The sequence below is a fragment of the Orycteropus afer genome, unplaced genomic scaffold (genome assembly GCF_000298275.1).
Source record: "Orycteropus afer afer isolate SDZICR_OR568_19922 unplaced genomic scaffold, OryAfe1.0 scaffold00174, whole genome shotgun sequence".
In the NCBI taxonomy this organism is placed as follows: domain Eukaryota; kingdom Metazoa; phylum Chordata; class Mammalia; order Tubulidentata; family Orycteropodidae; genus Orycteropus; species Orycteropus afer.
In genome coordinates, this window is record NW_006921761.1 from 3,174,010 (window position 1) to 3,184,457 (window position 10,448).

A 10,448-nucleotide genomic window follows, 5' to 3' on the forward strand; every position below is an offset into this window, starting at 1 on the left:
ATTATCCTATGATTCAAACTGATAAAGATTACTAAGGATTCTGTATGTTCTGGTAGGGAAGGAGGTCCATGGAGGGTGACACCATGAGTTACTGAATTGGGTGATACCAACCTTAGTTACACCACTGGATAATCCAGGCAGGAGCCAGACTTTCTGGAGGAGGTGATCGTGAGGCCCACAGTGTGCTGGAGTAGGCTATTGCTGGCTCACCAATTGTAGCATTTCCTTCCAACTCCCATCCTGTGACTTCGTTGATAGCTTGAAATTGGGCCAAAAACCAAACCAAACTCACTGCGTGGAGTGGGATCTGGCTCATAGCGACCCCTCCTGGGGTTTCTGAGATGGTATCACTACAGAAGTAGATTGCCCAGTCTTCCTTCTGAGGAGTGGCTGGTTGGTTTGAACCTTCAGCCTTCTGGTTAGCAGTCAAGTGCCTTAGGCACTGGGCCATGGGAGATTGTTTACACCATAGAAATAAGCCAGCGCTGTAGATCAGGGCTTGTTTGACTTGGAGAGCCCATTGCTATGCATTTACCAAGCACAGCAGCGAGTGAGATAATTAGCTGCATGAAGGGGAGTGGGGCAGCGTCCCAGGCAGAAGGGACTGCATAAACAAAGCACAGAAATGAGAAAGAGCAGCAGGTGGCGGGGAGTGAGAAGCAGGGCAGTGTGGCCTAAACATGAGGGGCCAGGTGCCCAGGATGGGGAGGAAGGCTTTGGGGCGTCCTGAAGAGTTAGTGGTGAGAAGGCAGTTAGGGGTTTTAAGCAGAGGGCTGACCTGACCATGTCTGGGTATTAGATTGATCATCCTGGGGGTGTAGGAAGGGACACTGGGGGTGGGGTGGGGTGGAGAAGAACTGAAGACATAGGGACGCTCCCTAGGAGGGTCTTAGAGCTGTTCAGGCAAGTGAAGATGAGAATGTGAGCTGAGTCAATGATAGAGGCATGGTGAAGACAGGGAGGTTCAATAAATGTTTGGTAGATAAAAAGCTCCACGATTAGAGTTTGGTTGGCTGTAGCAGGCAGGAGAGGGTGGCGTCAATATTTCTAGCTTAGATGACGGCTGGGTGGTGGTGGCCCTACCAAGGTAGAGAATATTGACAAAGGAACTGGTTTCAGGGGAGAAGATATTCTGTTTGGGACATGTGTGAGGCTGCTGTGGAATATCCAAGTATGGGGGGAGATGTCTGAGCTGGAGAGAAAGAGCCATGACTCTTCAATTTACACGTTGTTCCAGGAAAGAGGCTGGAACCGTGGAGAAGCTGCATTGCTCTGATATCTATGGCTACAACACTAGCTGTGACGCAATGGGAGATGGTTGGAGACCTGAACGCAGATAGTATGTATCTACGGGACTTCCCTGACCTTTTGGGCCACTAGGGACCCATTTGCTCTGTGTAAGAATTCTCTGAAAAAGTGGGCTGTTAGGTTCTTTTGAGAAATGGAACCGTTAATGCACACACATGCACACACACAGTCTACAGTTGGGGGACATAGCACCCTGCCACACAGGGGCAACAGGGTCTTAATTGACTTTCCCCTGTCTCTTCAGCCAAGAAGCCTGACTGTGTCACGGTTCCTCCATGAACCATACATCTCCTAACCCTGGAGGAAATCTGAGCATGATAGATGGGGAGGCCCAGGCATTTAGAGGTCAAAGGCCAAAGATTCTAGACATCATGGATGCAGGGCACTGTAGCCCAGTGAAGGAGGGCCCCTCCACCTGGTCACATCAAGCATCTGCATACCTACCTCATGGGGTTGATGGGAGCAGTAGACATGACAGGATTTGGAAAACAGTTGTGAATAAATGGCAACTCTTATTGGCATTAACATTTCACCGTTACCTCAACTACAACAAATCCAATCACCCATGCACTCCTCAATCACAAAAATGATTTCTTAATCTATTAAGAGAACAAAAACTGTTTCTTTATGTCCAGTAACCAGCTAGGCACAGTAGATGCTCAGAAGCTGTGTAGTAAAATGCCAGGAACAGCCTTGCAGCCTCATCCTCCCAATGCCCACCCAGCACTCCTTACTTCCTCCATGTCTTTCTTTTGGTCCTTAAGGAAGAAAGACATCGTTGACTCTTCTCTATCCTGCATCTCTTATCACGGACTTATCTCTACGTGCTGTCGTGTCTCCCGGGGCCACTCTCTCTCCTCTCTCATTATTTCGACCCCAGGCTCATTCTGCACACTTCAGGGTCCTCCTGGGTGTGCTCAGCCTCCTGGACAGCTTTGTGGCACTCTCAGTCATGCCTTAGTCTATAGGTATTAAACTCTACTATTATTAGAGAAAGATGCTCTTGTGGCATAGTGCCTAAGGCATTTGACTGCTAACCAGAAGGCTGCCAGTTCAAACCCACCAGCCACTCTCAGGAAGGAAGATCGAGCAACCTACTTCCGTAGTGTTACCACCTCAGAAACTCAAGGAGGGGTCGCTATGAGTCAGAAACAATTCAATGGCAGTGAGGTTTTTTTTTTTTAATTTTATTTTATTAGATAAAGGATCTCTGGTGATACTGAGGTTAAGGCATTAGGCAGCTAACTAAAAGGTAGGTGGTTCAAACCCACCAGGTGCTCATGAGAGGACGATGAGGCAATCTACTTCTGCAAAGATTTACAGCCTTGGAAACCTGACGGAGGTCACTATGAGTTGGAATGGACCAATGGCACTGGGTTTATCTTTGTTTTTTAAAATTAGATGTAGAGCTGCTGGCTCTCTGAAGGCAAAGACCCATTTCCAGTCATTATGTTCCCAGTGCCAGCTCCATTCCTTGGTGTCTGACACTTAGGACATACTAGGAGCATAGAGAGCTGAGTCACTGTGTGAAGGGGCAGGAGTGCCTTAGTGGTCAGGATAGCTATCTGACCCCAAACTTCAATGACCGTCTGGGCCCCTGAGGCCCTGCTCTTCCTCCATTCTTGGCTCTTTGAGGGCCAGTGACAGAGCCATCTTGGACCAAGTATTGTGATCAAAGCCCAGGAGAACTCTGATTAGTACAAGCCAGAAAACTTTCTGAGTTGAGATTTCCATGTAGGAAGAAGGAGTTTGTTAGACTTCCACAACGTTGTCTAATTGGGCCTATGGGTGAAGACTAAATTCTGAGTCTCTCACCGAACTTTAATTGCTCTGGGATAGAATGTGGCCCCAAGGCAACCTGGCCCTTAAATTCCTGAGAGAGTCTTGATGAGACCCTCTGGAGAACAACGTGGAGCACAGGGAAGACAGGATGTGGAGCCCAGTGCCTGGGCATGGCCTCCTAGCCCACCCTAGCTCTTCCTGGCCGGGGCTCCTGGCTGAGCCTTGGCCTTGAGAGCCCATCTTTGTCTCCTTGTCCCGCTGAGCCCCAAGATTGGACCAGGGCCCTAGGAGTAGCTGTAGCCCTCAAGCTATGGCCATGCTCTGGAGCCCTCCGTGCCCACTGTCATTGAAAGACACCAGGAAGTTTGACAAGAGTTAAATAGTTTGTGGCAAGTGCTGCTGGGGCAGCTCTGAGAAATATGACCTGCATGACCTGCTTGTTTACGGCTAGGGGACACCCAGATGAACATGTAGCCCCGCAGGTAACCACTTCTCTTGACCTCAGTGAACTGGCAGCCTCCTCACTTCACAGGCCTGCCTTCCTGTCTGCAAGCAACAGACCCAGCCTGGGCTGGACTCCACACTAGGTAAGTGCTGTGTGACCTCTCTGGCCAGACCGTCCCCGTTGGGAGGGAGGAGAAGAGGCTGTGCAGGCAGGGGTAAAATGAGGTAGGGGAAAGGGAACTATTTCTAAAGTTCGGAAGACTGCGACCATGCCAAGGGAGCAGACGTGTTTTGTGTGAGTTCACAACACAGAGGTTAGGACAATGAAGGTAGGAAAAGGTTAGGAAAAGATAGATTTCAAAAGTTGAAGAATTCTAACAACCCCAGCTTCCTGTCAATGACATTGGGGAGCCCAAATGATCACACGGAGGCTGAGAAATCACTTATTGGAGAGAAAATACCTGCAACTGGTGGATTGGTGGTGAGGAACTGGATTGGTTTAATACCCAAAGATCCTGCCAAACCTCAGATGCTACACTCACTCAGACTAAAAGAGCTTTTCTCTGAAAATAATTCTCTGTCCCTTGAGTGCTGTGAAACTGAGAAAATCTCTTTGGCAATTCTCTGTTTATAGCTCTCAGTTGCCCCCAGCTCCCCTCTTCTGAAGCCTTCAGTAGAATGGATATAGGAACTGTCTGCAGGTAGTCAGTCTTGCTGCCTACCTGCCTCACAGGACATCTCTGCTCACCAAGGTTCAATAGACCTCAGCAGAAATGTCCCCCTCAATTGTAGATTTAGTCAGAGAGCCTGTTTAGAATGTGCGAGGTAGGAAGAGCCCAACCTGGGAGCCAGGAGGACTCAGCTCAAAACCTGGCTCTGCCCCGATGGGCCATGAGACTCTGGACAGATGTCCTCCTGTCCAGTGCTGCTGGCACGGAGCACGCTACTACGCCATTAGAAAATCAGCCCCTCATGGTGGGTGGGTTGCAAAAGGCTTCCCTGTGGGCAGGCCGAGTAAGAAAAACATCCCTTCCTCAGGGCCATGTACAAGTGACAAACCTCTCTCCTGACCTCAGTTTCTCCACTTTCAATGGAGATGTTTGAGATACGTCAGTGAGTCCCAAGTCTAGTGTCCATCAGACGTTATTTAAAAACAAACAAACAGATTTTCAAGACAATCTGCAAAGGCAGGACCCAGACTGTGTTTTTAACGAGCACTTAGATGGCTCAAGGCAGCCAGTTCCATTCCCTTAGGGCACCGTCCGCCAGGCTCTGATGACGCCTGGTATTCCAGCTCTCAGGGGCAGTAAAATGGTGATGATGGACCGTACAGTTCTGCACAGTCTGAGAGGGTGAGTAGATTTACACACGATCACATCTTCAGAGCATCCAAATGGCCTTGGATGGCATCTCTTATGGAAGGTGATATGGGTGTGACTCAAAGCTCCACCCAGTCCAGGCTGTTGTTGTTGTTATGTGCCATCGAGTCGGACCCGACTCATAGTGACCCCTTCTTGGGTTTCCGAGGCAGGATCACTACGGAAGTAAATTGCCCCACCAATCCAGGCTAGGGATGTGAATTATGGGCTCTAACGATCAGGTAAGATTTTATTCCTCAGACCAAGTCTTAAGACAACAGAGATGCAGACAGGTCAGGTGTGGTTACAAGAGGAAACACACGAGTTCTCCTCTTCAGATCAGATTTCTAGAGACTTTAGTGGGGACTTGATGTAATGTGCTCCAGATATTCAATTTGGTTAGATATTTTTTTCATGCAGTTAAAAGGGTTAGGATCAGGTAAACTGATTCAGACTAACTAAACTCATAAAAGACTGAAGTGTAAACTAGACATCAAGTAAGAAATAAGACCTTAAGGAGATCAGAAACTGTTCTCAGGCCAGCACATTCTGTCCTTATAGGACTATCTGCATAAAGGGTCAAATTATAATAGAAATTTGCTAGTGAGCAGGTTCCAGATCCAGAAGATTGGACCACATGACCTTAATGACCTCAGCTGTGATGGAGTGAGAGCCTCAATCACATGGCACAGAGTTATTCGGATGCCCCTGCTTTCTTCAAAAGTGCTAGAGACACACCACATATGCAGACATGACTGTGATTTAGGTATATCAGTATCACTGATTAGACAGTAATGCATTTCATTGTATTAAGTTTCATCAGCTTTCCAGGGTCTGCCCTTGATGCTGGTGAATGATCTACAAGTTGGCTTTTAGATAACTTGCTTTTACTAGTTGAATCCCAGAGAATATATTTATTTACAATTCTAGGGACACCACACGTGTTCCTCATATATTGACCCATGCACAATATCAAAAAGCAAGCGTGTATTTTCTGCCTTCAGTATTCCCAGGGATGAAAGAGAGAGAATTTGAAATGGAAGCTCCCAACCAGTCTGCCGTGACAGAGTTTGTCTTGCTGGGACTCTCAGCCCACCCAAAGCTGGAGAAAACCTTCTTTGTGCTCATCCTGTTGATGTACCTGGTGATCTTACTGGGCAACGGGGTCCTCATCCTGGTGACTGTATCTGACTCCCACCTGCACACGCCTATGTACTTCTTCCTGGGGAACCTCTCCATCCTGGACATCTGCTACACAACCTCCTCAGTCCCCCTGGTCCTGGATGGTTTCCTGACTCCCAGGAAAACCATCTCTTTCTCAGGTTGTGCTGTGCAGATGTTTCTCTCCTTCGCCATGGGAGCCACAGAGTGTGTGCTTCTGGGCATGATGGCGTTTGATCGCTACGTGGCCATCTGCAACCCCCTTAGGTACCCTGTGGTCATGAGCAAGGCTGCCTATGTGCCCATGGCTGCTGGCTCCTGGTTGGCTGGTGGAACCAACTCCTTGGTGCAGATTTCTCTTGCAGTACAATTGCCCTTCTGTGGGGACAATGTCATCAACCATTTTATCTGTGAGATTCTGGCAGTTCTAAAGTTGGCCTGTGCTGACATTTCCATTAATGTGGTCAGCATGGGGGTGGCCAATGTGATCTTCCTGGGAGTCCCAGTTCTTTTCATCTTTGTCTCCTACATCTTTATAATTACCACCATCCTAAAGATACCCTCAGGTGAGGGGAGGCGCAAGGCCTTCTCCACCTGCTCTGCCCACCTCGCCGTGGTGATCATCTTCTATGGGACCATCCTGTTCATGTATGGGAAGCCTAAATCAAAGGACCCCCTGGGAGCAGACAAGCAGGACCTTTCAGACAAACTAATTTCCCTCTTCTATGGACTTCTGACTCCCCTGCTCAACCCCATCATCTATAGTCTGAGGAACAAGGATGTTAAGATGGCTGTGAGGAACCTGGTGGCTCAGAAATGCTTCACCCAGTGATGGTAGGATATGTCTCATGACCCACACACTCTGAAAGCTCTTACTTGAGTATTTCAATGCAAAGTCATGCTAAATGAGGGGCAAGTTGAATTTAGGGTCATGATACTCAAATTGTGGTCCATAACCAGCAGTAGCAGCATCTCCTGGGAGTCCAGTAGACATGCTGAATCTTGGGTCCCACCCAGACCCACTGAATCAGAACTTGCTTCTGAAGATCCAGGGCCATACATATGCATGTTCAACTCTGGAAAGTGTTGGTGGAGAGTGTGTAGTGGATGCTGCGGTGTGTGGCCAAGATCCCCACACCCACCTTACCGGGCTGAAACCCTCTACCCCAGCTGCTGGAAGTGTTGGTGGCTGACAACATCCATCTGAGTCTCTCTTCAGGCCTTGCCCTTGGCTGAAGAGACCTACCTCACCCAAGGTCATGTACCCTTCTCAGAGGCAGCCTGCATCCAAGACTTTGTCAATGTCAATATAAAGGCCTGGCCCTCCTTGCCTCAAATGGGGATATCACTAAAGGGTCATCCCCACTCCAGGGGTCCCCATGGATTCAAGTTCTCCCTCTGCCCTGTCCTGTTGCCTTCAAGTCCCCATACATGTTGATCTTAAGAGCACTCCCCAATAAATGTCCTGCAAGAAAATGTCCTCATCAGAGGAGACCCAACTTGAAACACAAGGACAACAGTCAATCTCAGCACAGACGTGTGAATGATGTGTGTAGAAAATCTGTGTGTCCTTCTTAGGTATTTTATTTACCACTGACTCTCAGGGAAAGTAGCTCATTGAATTCCTTTTCTTCAGACAAAGAAAAAATCGTTATTTAAAAACTACTTGCCAAATTAAATTTCTTTACTTTTCACTTGTATAAATTAATCCTAATCTTTATTGTGCAAGTGTTTTTACTCGTAAACAGAGACTAAGCAGAGCCATTTTATGCACTGGGCATGAGGGCCCAGTTGTCAGGCTTATGGTGTGAATTTTCTTCAAGGACCTTCAGAGGTGTTTGAAGCCTAGAAAATCTGCTGGCTCTTGGTCATAAAAAAGAAACCAAACTAAACCAAACTCGAATCAGATCTGACTCATAGCAGCCCCTCCTTGGGTTTCTCAGGCAGTATCACTATGGAAGTAGATCGTTCAACCTTCCTTCCGAGGAGTGGCTGGTGGGTTTAAACTGCCAGCCCAAACCAAAACTAAAAACTCTTAATTAAGAATTTTTTTTTATTTATATGCATGTGAAAGGGAACATGATGTCACCACAGTAGTCAATGCATTTTTGTGCTTGGGCATTGGTAGATGAGGTACTTTCACTTTGCAAGAATTCATTTTCATTATTATTGTTGAGAAATTACAGAACTGTAAACTGAGAAGCTACTTGTAAGCCAAAAGTTTTGAATACCAGAAGGAGAAAAAATAATTTCAAATTTACCACAAAATTATACTTCAAGTGGGATGTAGGTGCACTTGACATGATGTGGGATGGAACCTCCAAAAGAAAAAGTGCCCAGGCCTGGGACAGTTTTGAGATGGAGCTGAGAGTACCAGCTAAAGTTTGTCTTCAGATCCTAGAAAAGTAATTAGCACACAGCTGCTCCATAAAACACACAAGTGTCTTTCCCCAAGTGTCTTCCAAGTTTCTCTTGGCCCATCCTTGCACCCAGAGCAATGTGATATGCTGGTAGACTTCTCTAGAGGGTCTAAGTGACAGTTTAGATGGGCAAACCTTTTTCTTAATAGGAAGGCCAGTGTCTAGTCTGAGGCATGAGCTAGACTGGTGGGCTCTAGGTCCCCAACTTGTGGGTTTCCAGGTTTCTTTTCTCAGTCTTTATAAAGATGACACAAGCGTCAGTGCAGAGTGGAGGTTTGCTCTGGTTGTTGTGGTTGTTGTTAGGTGCCATCATGTCATCTCTGACTCACAGTGACCCTGTGCACAGCAGAACGAAACACTGCCCAGGCCTGTGCCAGCCTCATGATCTGTATCAATCCATCTTGTTGAGGCTCTTCCCCTTTTTTGTTGACCCTCCAATTTACCAAGCATGATATCCTTGGATATTAGAAGGAATGGTTCCTTCTGACCACATGACCAAAGTAGGTGAGATGAAGTTTGGCCATTCTCACTTCCAGCTGCACTTTTTCCCGGACAAATTTGTTAGTCCTTGTAGCAGACCATGGTGCCCTTCGTATGTTCTAGTTTGTGGGATGTCAGTGAGCGTGACACAGTCAGAAGGCTGAAAGACTCTTGCTGGGTTAGACTGGCACACTCTTGCACTTCGCTGGCACCATGCAAAGGACATGGCCAGGCTAGCCTACTAGACCCCGGAGAAGAAGGAGAGACACAGGGAGCAGAGCATGAGCCCGCCGAGCAACCGAGGCATGAACGAGTCATGCCAAACCCAGCAGAACCAGCAGAGATCTGCTCAACCCTCAGGCGCGTGAGGAAATCATTTTTACTGCACATCACCGAATTTTGGATGTTTATTATGCGTTGTTATTGTGGTAATAGGTCATGGTACAACATGAAACCACTTTCTCTTATTAGTTACAGAACACAGCAGATCAAATCTCTTTCTACTTAACTATCAAGAGACTGACTTTTAGCTATATTAAAATGACAGCTTAAAAATTATTAAAGGAATATTTAGGCCTGGTTAGAAAATTATCCCTTCTCTTCCTAGTTTATTGCCAGTCTACAAAAACTACAAATGGCTCTGTGGAAGTGTCTTCATTTAAATTGTGATGAACACATGTGCAAGAACAGAGATGGCCTCCTACATCACACCCTATATCACACCCTACACAAACACTAACTCCATGGATCAAAGACCTAAATCCAAGGGCCCAACAAGACTCTTAGGAAAAAACGTAGGAATAACTCTTCACGATCTTTGTTGTTGTTGTTGTTGGGCACCATGGAGTTGATTTCAACTCACAGCAACCCCCTGTGACAGAGTAGAATGCCCTCGTAGGGTTTTCTTGACTGTAATCTTTTACAGAAGCAGATCATGGAGTCATGGGATGGGTTTGAACTGTCAGCCTTTCAGTTAGCAGCTGAGGGCTTAACTGTTGCACCAACAGGGCTCCTAGCCTTTGGTTAGGCAATAGTTTCTTAGATATGACACCAAGAGTGTATGCAGCCAAAGAAAAAAATAGATAAATTGGACTTCATCAAAATCAAAATCTTTGGGTTTCAAGGAACACTATCAAGGGATAAGTAAAAAATATTTGCAAATCATGTATCTGATAAAGGACTAGCATCCAGAATTAACACAAAACAAAAGACTATTAGAAGTCAACAATAAAAAGACAAATGTCTGGGTATACAGCCAAAGAACTGAAGATGGGCACTCAAATACATGTACACATATGCTCATAGCAGCACTATTCACAATAGCTAGATGGTAGAAACAGCCTAAATGTCCATCAATGAATGAATGCATAAACATGTTGTGGTATACACAGACAATGAACTATTATTCAGCTTTAAAGAGAAATGAGGTTGTTATACCCACTGCCACATGGATGGACCTTGAAAACATGCCAAGTAGAAGATGGTCACATGCTGT

At 46.5% G+C, this 10,448-nt stretch overlaps 1 protein-coding gene across 1 annotated transcript; it reads left to right on the forward strand.

The window, feature by feature from the left end:
• Window positions 1-5,928: 5,928 nt before the first annotated feature.
• On the forward strand, window positions 5,929-6,885 carry LOC103202097 (olfactory receptor 13C7-like). Its single transcript, XM_007946902.1, has one exon. The coding sequence runs from the start codon at window positions 5,929-5,931 to the stop codon at window positions 6,883-6,885; it is 957 nt and encodes a 318-aa protein (XP_007945093.1).
• The last annotated feature ends 3,563 nt before the right edge of the window (window positions 6,886-10,448 follow it).

Excerpts from the sequence above, each read along its gene's own strand:
- LOC103202097 (XM_007946902.1), top strand. The coding sequence starts at position 5,929 with ATGGAAGCTCCCAACCAGTCTGCCGTGACAGAGTTTGTCTTGCTGGGA.